Source organism: Palaemon carinicauda, chromosome 2, assembly GCF_036898095.1.
Source record: "Palaemon carinicauda isolate YSFRI2023 chromosome 2, ASM3689809v2, whole genome shotgun sequence".
Classification (NCBI taxonomy): Eukaryota; Metazoa; Arthropoda; class Malacostraca; order Decapoda; family Palaemonidae; genus Palaemon; species Palaemon carinicauda.
In genome coordinates, this window is record NC_090726.1 from 5,537,609 (window position 1) to 5,555,108 (window position 17,500).

The following is a 17,500-nucleotide window of genomic DNA, read 5'->3' on the forward strand; positions in this document are numbered from 1 at the left end:
CATTATAAAACTTTGTCACAGCTGGAAAAAAACTTCTAGAATACTGTGGAGTATTCAAAAAGTTCTAAATTATTTGTCCAAACTGTTATCATTACTATTCTCACGGGCCTCTCCAATTTCAAGTCTTGAAGACTATTTAAAGTCTTGAAGATTATTTAAAGTCTTAAAACTGATGGTAAGAATTATTAGGATGCTTGATGGAGAAGACGATTGAGTTCGCGACGTATCTCCACTAGGATCAAACGTGGATGATGATACCGAGGATAAATCCATTCTAAGAAAGAGCTTAAAAATCTCTGGACAAAGTAAAATCTTGAATATAATTCCATTTGAATTTCTCACATCGTCCACAGTCAATTGGCGCTGTCTTTCACAGTATGCCTACGAGATTCTTAACTTTTTAAACCAAAGGTCCCTGATGATCCTAAGGATAATTGGCTTCCACAATTAACTTCTAATACTTATAGAAAAAGGTTTAGCTATGAATTATTTCTAAAGAGGTATATTAATAAACTTGTTTTCTTCATCGAGAGAATTAATATTATCTTCCCTTTTACATAATTTGTGGATTGGTTTTAATGTACTTGTGAAATTCAGTTTTTAAGGTTTACTATAATTTTGCACACAGTATAGAATTTTAAAGTTTTGCTATTTTAAGTTATTTTTTTTTAAATTTTAGTCACTCTAATGAAAGTGGTGGACCAAATGTATTTTAGTTGGTAGGCAAAAGATTTATATGGAAGCATCTCTCATGTAAATGTAAAATTTTAATGTAATCACAATATCAGTAATCACTATTCTATATGTTGCTTTATAGGTGATGTATAATACCCAATGTATTTATTTGGAAATAAAGTATTATTATTATTATTATTATTATTATTATTATTATTATTATTATTATTATTATTATTATTATTATTATTATTATTACACAACTATCGTACGTACAATAATAACAAGCAAACGTTTCAAAGCCAAACATTAACGTGAACCATGCTATTAAGTGGCAATTTTACCTTGCTAGCACCTGGTAGGAGATGAAGCTTCACGTAAGCGTCGGCTTGTCTGCTTGTGTCTGTCGGTTTCAAGTTCTGGAAGATGATTAACAAGGTGAGAATATTATATGTACACTGAAGGCAGTTTAAATAAATTTAATCTACTTTGAAATTTATTAGGCGAAAAGTTGATTTCAAGTTGGCTTAAAATGTTTTGAATTTTTCCAGCAACAATTATATTTAAATTAATCTGCAATGAGATTAAAAATTAATATTTTATATATATATATATATATATATATATATATATATATATATATATATATATGTGTGTATATATATATATATATATATATATATATATATATATCTATATATATATATATATATATATATATATATATATATATGTATGTATATATATATATATATATATATATATATACATATATATATATATATATATATATATATATATATATATATATATTTGAATATAGTTTATGCATTTCCAAATGCATGCAACAGAAAGCAACAGTAAAATTCAATAAGCTACATTAAATATAAATTTAGTTTATGACAATAAAAAAAAATGGAAACCTCTGTACCTAAGAAAATGGAGCTCTAATATCTATAGGTGTATCAAGAAAACAACAAATGCGAGATTCCATTACGATGAACATCGTTTATATTCATTATCTGGTGTTTTCCAGCTTGGATTCTACTTATTTCTAAGATTAACTTTAAATCTAAAGACTTTTAAGTATTTCTAAGATACCTTTAAACCGAAAGGATTCTATGTATTTCTAAGATTACCTCTAAACCTACAGGATTCTAAGTATTTCTAATATTACCTTTAAACCGAAAGGATTCTATGTATTTCTAAGATTACCTTTAAACCTAAAGAATTATAAGTATTTCTAAGATACCTTTAAACCGAAAGGATTCTATGTATTTCTAAGATTACCTCTAAACCTACAGGATTCTAAGTATTTCTAATATTACCTTTAAACCGAAAGGATTCTATGTATTTCTAAGATTACCTTTAAACCTAAAGAATTATAAGTATTTCTAAGATACCTTTAAACCGAAAGGATTCTATGTATTTCTAAGATTACCTCTAAACCTACAGGATTCTAAGTATTTCTAATATTACCTTTAAACCGAAAGGATTCTATGTATTTCTAAGATTACCTTTAAACCTAAAGAATTATAAGTATTTCTAAGATACCTTTAAACCGAAAGGATTCTAGGCATTTTTAAGATTACCTCTAAACCTAGAGGATTCTAAGTATTTCTAAAACAACCTCTAAACCTAGAAGAAAATAAACAAATATTTTCTTCATCAGTGAGCAAAATAAAAACTACAAACATAGAATAAATAGTTTCGAAATATCTCGTCTCCTCTTCGATGTGGGTAATATTCCTACATGAAAGAAAAGACTGTCTCTAGAAACTGTATGTACATTAAGTTTTATTCTTTAATCTTATGGTCTGATATTCATACTGTAATTCTGAGTTTCTGGCACAAAAGAACTGGCTCTTACCCTGGCACTGTGGACAGTGCAATGAAGGGCTTGATTGTGGGAATCGTACAGCAGGGAGAACTCAATCGTTCCCATTCCAATAATTCCTGGAATGGAAAATGGAATTGTGTTACACATGGTTTCTAGAACTGATCAAACCACCCACGCATGGTGCAAATGTTTTTATAAAACAAAATGTAGACGCAAGGAGACAGGAACGTGGGAATTGACCTGTAAAAAAGTGGCACAACTACTTCTTGAGATAGAGAAGATTGTAATAGGAAAGTAATAATAAAACAGGAAGAATAGTATAAAGCATAAAAGTAGAAGGATAGAAACGGTGACCATACGAGCCATAAGGAGAGTTAGTGGTTTACACAGGGAGAATTCGGGAAAAGGTGGCTTGACCCATATTAGCAACGTTCTCTGAGGTTATACTGTCTCTTTCAGGTATTTACCCTATATAATATAACGCCTAAATGTTTAGATAGATATGTACACACACGCATTCATATATTTCTTTCTTTCCTGTCACGCTCAGGGGGGACAGAAAGTAGTCATATCCTGATGAGAGGGGGTACCCCGAGAGGTACATTCGGAAACCACACTCTCCCACAAATTGCTGTTCAAGCCGGTTGTAGTCAGGAAAGGGGGAGGGGGTGAGAAGGGTTGAATCTTTGTGTATGTGCGTGTGTGTGTATGCGTGTGTACATATCTATCTAAATATTCAGACGTTATTGTTTTATGGCACGGGTACACTAGAAACAGAAGAATGGCTGTAAACAAAAGACGGAGATACCACTTTTCGGGAAGAAACCCGAGACGACCTTGAGAAGAGATAAACACTTGGGATCATAAAAAAGAAAAAGAAACAAAGTTAAATTGGGGCATCATGTAAGAAAAAAAAAAGTTTACGAAAGAAATAAGCTTGTAATACGGAAAATTAATAAATAGATGTTGAGAATCATATGTATGCAAAGAAATATATTATCTAGTAGAATTTATGCGGCTTTATTGACTGGAATGTCAGTTTTGTAACAATTATATATAACTCGAAAACCATGCGTTCCTTAAGTGCTTCCTATCTCATCAAAAATTCCTTGAGCTCTTTCATTAATAAAAAGGTACAGTTGACATACCTTGCTTGATGAATGATTTAATTTCAAAGTTCTGCAAGGGTTGTGTAAGCCTATTAGAAACGTCCCTATTGAATTGCAAAGGTATTCACAGATTGTTTGTTTTCGTTTTAATTCTACACTTTATCATCTAATTCCCACTGCTAAATCTTCATCATTATTATCATATTATCATTACTAGCTAAGCTAAAACCCTATTTGGAAGAGAAGGATGCTATAAGCCCAAGGGCTCCAACATGGAAAAAAACGAAAAGGATGCTATAAGCCCAAGGGCTCCAATATGGAAAAAAAAGAGAAGGATGCTATAAGCCCAAGGGCTCCAACATGGAAAAATAGCCAAGTGAGGAAAGGAAATGAGGAAATAAATAAAATACAAGAGAAGTAATGAACCATTAAAATGACATATTTTAAAAACTGTAACAACATTAAAATAGATCTTTCATAGATTATAAAAGAGAGACTTATGTCAGCATATTCAACCTAAAAAAAGAAAGAAAAAAAAAAAAAAAAAAACAGCCACGAAACGACCAACCTTCCTTCTCCTTGTTGTTGACAGGGGTCGAGTTGGCATTCTTTTCTTCGGTGAAAACATCGTCCATGCTACTGCTCGTCACCTCGTCCCTGATCGACGAGGAATCCCTCGATAGCAAGGAATCGCGGGAGTCCCTGGAGTCTCTGCAAAAAAAGAAATTACTAGTTGCTGCTAGTTAACTTGCTTTCATAGGATGGCGTTTGCAAGGTGAGTGGATAGATCTAAAGCCTTTTTCTACAGTAGAACCAGATGGAAATGGGTACCAGTGTCAACTTGGGATGGAAGATCGTGCGCAAAGATGTCTGCGCTTTGGAATGGCCTAGTTTTCGTGTTAGTTCACAAGACTTTGCTACTGCTACCACCACTACTGCTACTACTACCGCTGCTGTTGCGGCTGCTCCCCCTCCTCCTCCTCCTTCTATTACTACTTCTAACTACTACTAATATTACTACTAATTATCATTATTCCAGTTTAATAAAGATTCACATAAAATAAGCGGAAAAGGTCATTAACTTGGAAGGTATGCTTGACGCCTACATAAAATAAAAACAAGGGTACCGATGAAGAGATGTACTTGAAAATATATAATAGTAAAATGATATATAAACATAGTTCCTATTACTGACAATGATTAGTGATTCATCAAAGGAAATTTCACAAAACGGGTATCAGGTTGTTACTTTTGGATTATGAGATGTTTAAAGATTGAGTAAGTATAGGGACTTTGTCAGAGCAACGTTCAAGTGTCAAAAAAATGTTGCCTGAAAATGTGCGGTGAGAAAAGATTTGGAGTGAAAAGCAATGTCTAAATCTCCTATATAATAACGAACTGTTGGCGGTATATATAAATATATATTTCTCTCCCATCACGCTCAGCAGTATTGACAGAAGTATCACAACTCGGTCTTCCCCAGTCCCTCGGGTAGGGGGGAGAGGGAGTAGTTATACCCTGGTGAGAGGGGTTACCCGGAGAGTTACAGTCGGAAACCACAATCTCCCACAATTTGCCGAAACTGCCGTGTTGTATTTGGAAAAGGGGGAGGGGCGAGAAGGTTGAATCTGACTGTGCATATCTATCTAAATACTTAGCCGTCAATTTTGACGTGTAGCATACACTGGTGTAGAATAAAAAAGGAAATAAGAGAATTTTCATAACGATTACAGACCTGAAATATTCATATATGAGATTAGACAATCAGGATGAGTAACAAAACCTACATCCTCACCTAGACTCCCTGGACCCGGCCGCGTTTCTGCCAAGTCTTGGCGGATGCCTCCGGTCTTCACTGCTTTTGGAAGCCTCCGACTCTCTCCTGGACCGAAACCCATTGACTGTGGGAGAGGAGAGAGCCGTCCCACCGATGTTCCCGCTGCTACTACTGCTGCTGCTCCTGTTCATCGGCAGGGGGGAAGGGTGTGGACTTCTTGGAGTGGCTGCAGTAGATGCGGATGGAGAGGCTGAAAGGACCTCCGTTACAGAACTGGTCATTGCGTTACTTGGCGTGCCAGGGGTACTGTTTTCAGGCTCTGTCTCTTCTCTGCTCTCACGACTCAGGTTTGGAGAATCGCTTACCGATGAGTTGGATCCTCTACCCGAGTCCCTCCAGGCAACTCTGATGGGGCAAGAAACAGGAATTATGAGACATCCAATTAAACTTTCCCTTACAAACTTTACAAATTAAATAAATACTCAATACCTGATTATGCTTTGAGTTTAATTATAATCTTTAGCAATTATATAACTGCTGTACGGAATAGGAAACTACAGAAAAAACAATAAATCTCATAAGCATTTTCTTTTTAAAATCAAATAAGGAAAGGTACAGGATTCAACAATTTATGGTTTGCAAAAGAAAGCGTAAAGTAGATTAATTAATATGACACTTAACACTATAAATATTTGTTGGGAAATCCTTAACTCACTGCAACTTCAACTTTGAAATCACTAATTTGCTAGCATTACGAAACAGTGTGAAATGTATTTATGAAACTTGGGTCATATGGCCAGAAATAATTATTCAACAATCTTCTATTGATGAGATTTATAACTCTTAATTTGAGATTATAATTCTGAAACAGAGGTCAGCCAGACAATTATATTGATAAAGATTGATCTTAAATGAGTACTGAATAGTCATCTAAAAACAAATAATAAAAGAAATACCTTAATGATATGATGGAAATATAAGAAGAAAAGAATAATGAAAGAATCACATGAATGAAATATTCTTCTTAAATGAACGAAGAAGAATGAAAGAGTCCAGAAAATGAATAACGAAAAAAAAAAAAAATTAAACAATAAATACAGTAATGACCTTAATAACGGGGAAGGAGATCTGTCAATTGCTTGATCCCGACGAAGCTCCGTCCGTGGGCTGAGCTGGTGGGGTGAGTGGGGTGACGGGGAGTAATATGGGGTGAGAAGGAGTCCTCCGGGGTCACCCCCACCGGCACTCTCCCTACTCGGAGCTCGACTCAGGTCACGCTGGGTCCCTGTTGCTGAAAACGGAAAAAAATGGGATTGTTATAGATGAAGTGTATGCAAAATACAAAGATAAATGAGGTAAGACAAAAATGCAATACTAAATAAGACAAAAATACAATAATAAATAAGAAAAGACCAATATAAAATGAGAAAATACAAAAATAAAATAATAAATGATAAGACAAAAATGCATTAATAAATGAGATAAGGCAAAAATATAATAATAAATGAGTTAAGACAGAAATGCAATAAGTGAGATAAAACAAAATTACAATAATAAATAAGATCAGTCAAAAATACAATAATAAATCAGATGTCAGACAAACATTAAAAGCTCAAGGAGAGCCTTTGCAGCTTACAATATATTCCTTGTAATCTGATGTAATATCAAAATAACCATTATTATAATTCGTGCTGTTCACAGAATTATTTTGATTATACGAAAACAGGCATGAGCTTAATGAATAGGATTAGATAGATTAAACTGTTCTAAAGGAGAAAGAGTGAGGAGGGCAGAAAAATAAAGATGAAAATAACAACCAAATAAAGATCTAAAATAATAAAAAACAAAGGTTCTATATCATTTTCCTTCCTGCTCAAGAGCTACTCTTTCTTCTTAAGCCATTTGTTTCTTCTGGTCTGGGGTAGAATAAAAATAGAGAAAACTTTGTAACACCTTGCAAACGGCACTTTAATTGCTACAACAACTCGGTAAAAGGGTACATGGATGAAATTACCATTTATATTTTTTTTCCTAGCTGCTAATTTTCTGGAGATGCCCAAATAGAAAAAAATTGACTAGCTTTTTGGGGACCGAACTGGGACAGGTTTAAATGAAACGTGGTTAAATACATCCGTAGACTTTTCTATATAATCCATTCGATCCAGTCATTGATTTAAGGCTGTTCAGCTCCATAGCCCTACCTCTCCTGTGGGCTGTTGTAGGGAATAGAGCCAGCGTTATTCCAAGTAGATAAAAATCGACCACGCACGGGGAGGCATAAAGCAACTTACTAGATAATCTTCAGAGCTTTTTATCTGACATACTCCTCCCTCCATCAGATCCCTAGGGGCAGTTGTAAGTTTCTTTGAAGATTTCTTTACAAGGCTGCGACAGTTACATTAGGTTCGAATCGCATCTTTTATCCGAACTTGAAGCCTTACGAGGATTTTAGTGAATTCACAAGTAATGTCAGTGGTTCTTTATCTTATACGCTTGACTTGATCTAACAACTGTCTAGTACTTAGCCAGTAAAGATTCATGAGACATATGCTGCAAAGAATAAGACATTACAAACATTTGAACATTCAATTCCAGGTAATTACTCCAATGCATTTTTAGTGGGTACTTTCCACTTGTAAGGGTAAAAGAAACTAAGAGAAGCACACTCCGAAATCAAATCATTGTTGTCTAGTTTTTGTTTGGGTAGTGCCATAGCCTCTGTACCATGGTCTTCTATTAAAGGTTTAAAGGCCACTCATGAATGGCAGAGCAAGGAACAGTGACATTGCCTTAGCTAGCAGGACAATGCCTTAGAGACTGACCATATATACATATGATCAGCGCCAAAGACTCTCTCCACCAAAGCTAGGACCAAGGAGGGCCAGGCAATGGCTGTCATAAAAAGACATAAAGGCTGGAGAGGTTGCAGCGACCAAAAGAAATAACGAGTTTGAGCGGGACTCGAACCCTAGTCTCACCATCGCCAGTCATGGACGTTACCAATTTGGCCACCACAACCTTATTGCCTTAGGTTAGAGTTCTCTTGCTTGGGGGTACACTCAGGCACACTATTTTATATATTTCCTTATTTTCTATCATCACTGAGATATTTTCTATGTTGGAGTCCTAAGGATTATAGCATCCTGATTTTTCCAATCAGAGATGTAGTTTAGCTAATAATAATAATAATAATAATAATAATAATAATAATAATAATAATAATAATAAAAATCCTCAAAGTCACGGATTGAAGTACCAGTGCCAAAGAACATATGAAATATAATTACAACTGTCTCTTCACCACAAAAGGGATCAAACTCACACTTCCAAGCTGTGAGCTTAGTATATATCTGCCTTTACACATTCTCTTTCCCATCGATGTACTTCTACTATTATGAGATTAGATCGTATTTCTCACCACCACTAGTCTCCTCAATCTATAAAACAAAGGTGATTTGTGTACAGGATTAAGTATACTAAGTATAATCAACTTTTAATTTGTGTAAATGCGTTTGTATACTGTGTACTGAAAATTCAATTGTGGAGATGTGTATTGTGTAAAGGCAGCTATATGATTAACAAAATGCCAATTATGTAAAGTCAAGATTTATCCTAAACATATGAATGCGTGTTATATACTGAACAAATATTCAAGTATATTGACATTTCTATACCAAACACTTGGATGAAATGCGTGTATATTAATCTGTACACTAAACATACAGCCGGGATATGTGTATAGGCTGATGCAGTAATTACGTGGGAGTAAAGAGTCAAAGGTTACAGACGAATGTGTATCAACAGTTCTATAATTTGTAATGAATAATTTAACCCGTATCAAACATGCCATCATAAATTTATCGCGTTGCGAATGTTGAAGCGAATAGTGATACAGATAAAGAAACTCTTAAATTGATAATCTTTCTACAATAGTGAACAAATCATTAATGCAGATCAGGTTATCCTTGGGGAACTAGTCCGTAATAGCTTTAATTGCTGTATTCAGAATGGAAAACGAAAACAGTTGATTTGGGATATATAAAAATTGTAAATAATAATTTCGACTCCGTATTTGACAATTTACTTTAAAATCAATTGATTTAACAAAATTAAACCTATAAGATTTACAAATGAAATTTGGTTACTTAATAAGAAGTTCATTTAAACTTTTCGTTATATGAAAAATGCAAAAGCCGTGGGAGATACATGTATGTCTGGGTCTGCTTAAAAAAAGAGAGAATATTTTCATATCCAGTATCGAGTGAAATAAACACTGATAGAAAGACTGGGTTTTATGACATTTGAAATAGAAATTATCATGGAAAAGTAGATAAATCTAAACTGTTATTATCAAAATAGAAGACATTTACTCTTTATTATCATTATTGTTACTACGAATTCTAATCATGAATGTTGAATGACTTTTTATATTTTGCTTTATCAATATTAAAAATATTTATGAAAAGACAAGGGGACCGTAACATTTTATTTTGCTATGCATATACATTTTTCATATATGGACCTCAACAAGAACAATAATTTACATAAGAATAAAATCAACGCTTTCAAACATTCAAGGGATGAAGACTAATCAAGAAACATAACTTAATGTCACAACAAATCAATGACTGTCAACCAGACGGACATTACAGAATAGGTCTTAAGGATAACAGTGCCTTGATAAAAGAGCTTATCATATCTATCACCTTCTATTTCATTGTAATATCCTATATGAGAGAGAGAGAGAGAGAGAGAGAGAGAGAGAGAGAGAGAGAGAGAGAGAGAGAGAGAGAGAGAGAGAGAGAGGTTTCAATATGAAACTCTTAATGACACAAGATTATAAACTCGGCGAAGAGAGAGAGAAAGAGAGGTTTCAATATGAAACTCTTTTAATGACACTAGATTATAAACTCTGTGGAAAGATGAGAGAGAGAGAGAGAGAGAGAGAGAGAGAGAGAGAGAGAGAGAGAGAGAGAGAGAGAGAGAGAGAGAGAGAGAGAGAGAGGTTACAATTTGAACTTCCTTTTATGATAAAAGATTATAAAGTCAGCGTATGATGCAACAACTTCAGCTTCCAACTCAATCGTGTTTTGGGCAAGGAAGCCAAAAATATATTAGAATGACACAAAATCACGAGAGGATTAAATGCTTTAAAAAACGTGTCCGAGGCACTGGCCGTATTTAATCAGCTTATTCAAATTGGAATAGACATGTAGTTGGTGTTGCTATCATTTTTCCTTTTAGGTGGAAATGTCCCCTGGAAACGTAATGGAGTCTGGTGTATGTATCAGATTATAGTGATGTTTAGAAATTTACACAAGATCATGTAAACAATATGAAAGAATTAACTCCTCGTACCCGGATCAAGCCCAGTGCTCAACTGGCATTTCCAATGTTTTTCACTGGAGAGCCCTGGGTTCGATTCCACCGTGAGGTAGAAAGTAATTTTAATTATTATTTCATGGGTAAGATATTCCCCTTTGGAAGGGTAGTTCCCAAGGTTGTTAACCTTTAGGTTTTCAAATGTTTTTTTGGGGTGAGGTGGCAATTTACACGCCTTTCAACCCACACAGTCTACTCAGCTGCTGAATTTGATTTATGGTATCTTGCTGGGAGATGAAGATTGTGGTATCAATATCATTTTCGCGTGTAAATTAATATTCAACAAACCAAGTTTTTGGAAAAAAGGATTGGCAACTTGTGAAAAATAAAATCGAAAACAGCACAAATACAGGTTTATCAATAAACAGATAAATACACACATCCACAGACGGCAATTCAACTATGAAAAGAAGAGGTAAAATAGTAAGGGGATTAAAAGAGTATTATGGTTATTTTATCAAGCATCAATACTGGTGCCAAGGAGACCATTCCAAAGACTAAAAGGAAACCCAATGAAAGATTCATGGCAATGGGTAAAAGACAGCTGAAAAAAGTTATTTTGATATATATCTAGCATCTAAAACGGCTAGCTACACGGGACTCAAATGTAGCAATAAGCAAAAATCTTCGCTATAAATTCTTAAACCTTAAGAGTTCCAACAATATTTCACTCGCTTCTGTCGAGAACCAATGGCCTATACAGGAAGGTCGATGAGGTGGCCTTTGTTAACAATTTTCTCGGAGAAAAATTCCATTTCCGTCACGTTTTCCAGGAGACTTTTTATGGGGATGGGGTTCTTTTCCCCTCTTGAGCACCCCTACCCCGACCCCAACCCTCCAATCCCACCCTCAAGAAAGTATACAACAACAAAATGCAGCTGTTGCTGGTCCACTGTAGGACAAAGGCCTCAGAAGTGTCTTTATTCATGTCTGGGATTTGACCAGTTTTCATTACCACGCTGGCCAGTGCCGATTGGTGATGGCGGGAGATTTTTGTCTGATAGCTCCCAGCAAATCAACCTAGTTTGGGTGGCCCTGACTAGTACAGCTTTGCTGATGATAGCGATACACAAACCATTTCGCCAAGTTACGGAATCCCAACTTCCATAAACTCGATTCCGTTTTTATTTTCATTATGAAATTAAGATTCTCATTTGATAATTACTTCTTTTTTCACGTAAACACACTTTACATGGTTCCCTATCATATTTTATTTATATTATTCATACCTTTTATCTCATTTATTTCCATGATATTAACTTATAACAAGTTATTGTCAATAATAAAATTGCAAGATCTATCCATTCCAGTGTTCACATGCATCTGCTGGTCATCTAGTGTATTTAAACTCGCTAAATTGATTGATTGATTGATTTAAGGTTTTCAGGCATCCTGACATCTAAGATCATTGACGCTGATATCATTTAGTTTATATATAAAAAAAAAATTAAAGGTTATTCAATTAAAACCGTAAAAGTTGCATGTCATTATAAACGTTATATAGTTTTCAGAAGACCTGCTTCTGAAACAAATCTAAAAATGCCACTTGCATAGTAGGACATCATGTCCAAGAATCCTGGCAAGGATAAAACATTCTACTTTCATTTCCCTTAGTAAATAAATCCTTAACAATTACAGAAATTAGATCACATACTTGAGAAAATGATCTTACATAACTAATTATAAGCTGTCTAAGGTATAAGCGCTTATAAAGGATAAACATGCTTGCTCTTATTTAAATTACATTAATGAATGGATAAAATATTCACGATCTAACGTGACTATTTTAATGAAAAAATAAAAATGTACTTTCCTAACTTGACTATATTCGTGAAAGATAAAACACTCACTCCCAACTTAACAACCTTCGTGGAAGCAGAAAAATTCTTGCTGGAAGCCTTACTATCGTCATTTAAGGATTTAAAATGCACGCTCCCAACTTGACTATCTTCATGAAATTATAAAAATGTTCGCTTTAAATTCACTTATATTTATGAAAGAATAAAAAATGTTGCTATAACCTTGATTATTTTAATAAGAAATACACATTATTGCCCTAAACTTGATTATCCCCACGAAAGGATCAGGTGTTCTCTCCCAAATTTACGATAAAAAATTTCCTTTAGCTATTAGGAAACTTTTCCGAGCTAAAAGGGAACTCCTGCGAGTCAATGCAATTCTGCCTCACTAAAAAGACTATAGACTGGAGGATAAAAATCCTTGACTGTCATTTTAAAATGATAAAAATTATCGTTTGTAACTTGACTTCTGGTTTACTATTCACTTTTATTAATTCTACTCTTCTCTTTACATATTAGGCGTTTTCTATTACGTGAATAACGTAGCAGGTTAATAGCATTTTCATTTTCCTATATTTTATCATTATTATCATAAAAAGAAGGAGATTAACGAGCGCAATGATTCAACGCTGGACAAAATATTTTTCTATAAGCAAGACAACAATGACTACTATTACTGCTGCTGCTGTTAACGATAATAATATGCTTAGTAAGTTAATAGTATTCCCGTAATGTTGAGCTGAAAAATCTACTACTACTTCTACCACTAAAGCTCATCTCCTTTGAATTATAAAGAGCAAGTGAATGGCTCTATATATATATATATATATATATATATATATATATATATATATATATATATATATTATATATATATATATATTATATATATATCTATATATATATATATATATATATATATATATATATTATATATATATATATATATATATATATATATATATATATATATATACATATATATATACATATATACATATATATATATGTATATATATGTGTATATATATATATATATATATATATATATATATATATATTCTTTTTTATCCAGTCACGCTCAGGGGGAGAGAAGGTAGTCATACACTAGTGAGAAGGGATACCCAGAGAGGTACACTCGGAAACCACACTCTCCTACAAACTGCTGAAATAGCCAGTTGAAATCAACAAGGGGAATGGGTGGAAAGGGTTGAATCTAAGTGTGCGTGTGTGCATATCTATCTAAATATTTAGCCGTAATTTTTGAAGGGTCACGTACACTAGTAATCTCAATACTATGTATAGCAGGTTAATGGCTGTACTATTACAATTGAGAAGAACTGCTGCTAACAATAAGAGTAAGAAGAGATTCCCAGACGAACAGCATAATGGTGTTCAGCGATTGAATCTCAAACCTCAATTAATCAATTATGTCAACAAACCAGTAACTATTTACGATTAATTATAACCGAAATCCGACCCTTCACGCGACCGGAAACGCCCAAAGGAGCAAGCCCGGAATCTGATGTTGCCGGGGTGGCTTTGTTGCTGCTCAAATAAGCGGGATGTTAGCCATCTCGAGGACTCAAAGGCTATTGAATTTGAAAACAATGGAAACGATGCCAATGATTCCGGAGGGTGGCGAAGTTTCAAACATTTCAATACAATTAACAACTTATTCTGTGGTAATTTGTAAGCTGGTATTATACAATATCACCTCTCTCTCTCTCTCTCTCTCTCTCTCTCTCTCTCTCTCTCTCTCTCTCTCTCTCACACGAGACTTGTTACTCTTAGTTGTCAGGCGAGCGCGTTTCGTTGCTTTATGATAATTAATATAAATTTAACGATTAGAAAATGCGGGGAATTCGATTGATTAACTGTCCACGACCTTCCCATTTTGTTGGATGAGAATTATTACCCTTAGAAACCAAGTCATATTTCATACAATATTGGTGACTATATCCTAAGTTGTTGCAACTCCAGGTTGATATAAAAAGATAAATGAATCAACGTGTTAATCTTATCTTATATCTGCTCACATAATCATCTTATGAAAGCTTAAAACCAACCTGAATATAGTTTGAAGTACACACGTCTGGACAATGCCCTGGATACTTGCCATATAGGCTACAGTATACATACAGTATGATCAGCTTCCAAGATCCCTCTCCAACTAAGCTATGGCCAGGGAGAGCCAGGCAATGACTGCTGATGACTCAGCTGACAGACCCATAGGCTCCTCTTTACCCCCATCCTTAGCCCACAACGATGACGAGGTTGCATCTACAACAAAATCCAAGGAGTTTGAACCGGCATCGAACCTCAGTCCAACAGATCGCCAGGCAGGGACGTTTCCAATAGAATACCACAATGTCGAGTAGCCTTAAACCAAACTGATTCTATTTTAGTTATAACTCAAATCTTAGTGAGTACTTAAATTCATTTTTATTTGAGACGTTTAACGTTCAAGAACTTAACCCACTTTGAAGATAAAGATTCGAAACCTGAATCATAATAAGCCTACGGTCGAGAAACGAAAGTACCAAATTAGCACCTCTACCATAATACAGCCCCACCATCTAAAGATCTAACCTAGAAACACCTGCTAATTGGAATTCTAATTATTATTACTAGCCAAGCTACAACCCTATTTCCAAACGCAAGATATTATAATCCCAAGGTGCCCCAAGAGGAAAAAAATCCAGTGAGGAAAGGATTTAAAGAAACATAGAATAATGTACCTGAGTGTACCCTCAAGCAAGGGAATTCTAATCCAAAGTAGTGAATACCACGGCACATTGGCAATGGCACTACCCAAGTCTAGAGAACAATAGTTGCTTACCATAGCTGAAGAGTTCTTTTTTACCCATATCGAGTGGAAAGTAGCCACTAAGCAATTATAGTGCAGCAGTTAACCACTGAGTGAAGAATTTTTCTTTCGGTTATCTTAGTGTTGTCAGGAAAATGTGTAAAAAATAGGCCAGCATATTTTGTGTATATGTGAGCAAAGGAGAAATGAGCCGTAACCAGAGAATGATCTAATGCAGTACTATCTGACCCGTCAAATGACCGAATAACTCTTTAGCGGTAGTATCTCAACGGGTGACTGGTGCTTACTACCAAGGAAAGCCTGGTTAAAAATCCCAATGGTTTACTTGATCACTCACGAGTGGCAGAAGCAAACGCTAGATCATTGTGTTATTGCGCATGTCATAAAAACAATATATTCATATCTGATCAGACACCAGCCCACCCTCTCTACGTACATAAGGAACAGGAGAACCAGACACTGACTGCAAATTACTTAACAGGTAGATCTATAAGTGCCTGCAAAGCCAGCATTCTGAACTCATGGACAGTAAGGTCCTGTTTGCTGGTGTGGGCTAACAAGTCTCGAGCGGGTATGAACTTGGGGACTTACAAAATTCCCAGCGTCCGACGAATGCACTGTGCTACCACAACCCAAATATAATTTGGGTAATCTAATTAAGAAGAATATTCTAAAAAATTAAAAATAGGAATTCTTCCAAAAAACACTGAAATTTTAAATTCTAAAATGTTATATAAAATGTGTTTATTATCAATGTGGATAATATCTACGTTATTGTTATGTAGTCTCATTTAAATATCTACGTAATTGTTATTCGTTCTCAATTTAATAACCCTTTGAGAAAATTGACCTCCAAATAGCATCAGTAATGCTCTATTGAAATGTACCTCAATAAAAGGCAATAGTTTTCTTGCAATTAATACAAATAATTACCGTAAAATATTTGTAATTAACAGCAAATTGAATTTGGAAATCCTCTCTCCAAATACAACAGTCTACACAGAAGATTCCTTTTGATTACATTAATATATCTGATTAAAATTAAATATTTGTGGTACATACACACTACTCTACATTTGGCATGCTTTATTAAAAGGTTAATAAATAAGAAAACAGAGAAGAAAATGTTGAGGCCGATTACGGGAATATTGCTGATTGAAAGACTGGGAAATGATGAAATAAGAAAAATGGCAGGTGTAGTAAAGATTACAGAGATTATAAGAGTGTCACGACTGAGATGGTGCGGGCACGTGTTGAGGATGGATGCTTGGGAGGGAGTGAAGACAGTTTGGGAGGAACCTGATTTGGGGAGAATATCTAGAAGGAGGCAGAGAATTAGATGGGCGAGATAAGATGAAGGATTATATAGAGAGATGGGGTTTGGCGGAAGAGGATGCCTTTGATAGAAGGCATTGAAAATGGTGCATCATGCAACCGACCCCTTAATGTAGGGATAACGATGGGAAAAAAAGATTAAAAGGTTATAAATGAATATATAACAACAATATTCTACTATTTAATACAATTCTACATCAAGTCAATTAAACATAATTCAAATTCTATATACTCAATAGTAATAAAGAATCATTGAAAATAAGACAAATATATTCCAGCATCACGCACCAAAAATAATTATAACATACCAAAATAATAAGTACTTAACTAATTCTACTGCTAATGAACATAATGATATTCAAGCCAGGAAGCAAAACAGCTACAAAATGAAAAGCTAATTGCTACAAACCAAGCAAAATTGAAAGAATAAGTAAAAATATAGACATGGTGAGTTTATAAACAAGAGATCTATTTCGTTTATCGAAGTCCAAATTTCCGTTGAAGTTTCGTTTTTCTTAAAAAAAATGTGCTTATTAATCTTAAGAAATTCAGTATGGACGAATTTCGAAAACCTAAATACAATATACTTTTTCAATTGTCAAACGAAAAACTGTTTCTATGAAGGATATGGACTCATTTTACGTCAAATTATCTCAAAGGTTTCCTTTTATTTGAAAAATCTGCTATTTAACCTTTATAAAATCAGTAAGAAAACTTAGAAAATCTAAATACATTATAGTTTTTCAATTGCCA

General features: G+C 34.3%; 1 protein-coding gene across 3 annotated transcripts in view; it reads right to left on the reverse strand.

Moving 5' to 3' along the window:
- Window positions 1–17,500, reverse strand: part of LOC137623143 (rabphilin-3A-like) — a 984,642-nt gene that overhangs the window by 8,350 nt on the left and 958,792 nt on the right. For all 3 annotated transcript variants that reach the window (XM_068353844.1, XM_068353836.1, XM_068353827.1), the window contains exons 10-14: window positions 6,509–6,692; window positions 5,420–5,806; window positions 4,193–4,335; window positions 2,546–2,631; window positions 1,020–1,094 (exon numbers count right to left, since the gene is read on the reverse strand). In XM_068353844.1, the coding sequence (XP_068209945.1) occupies window positions 1,020–1,094; window positions 2,546–2,631; window positions 4,193–4,335; window positions 5,420–5,806; window positions 6,509–6,692 (875 nt within the window). The remainder of the gene's footprint in view (window positions 1–1,019; window positions 1,095–2,545; window positions 2,632–4,192; window positions 4,336–5,419; window positions 5,807–6,508; window positions 6,693–17,500) is intronic.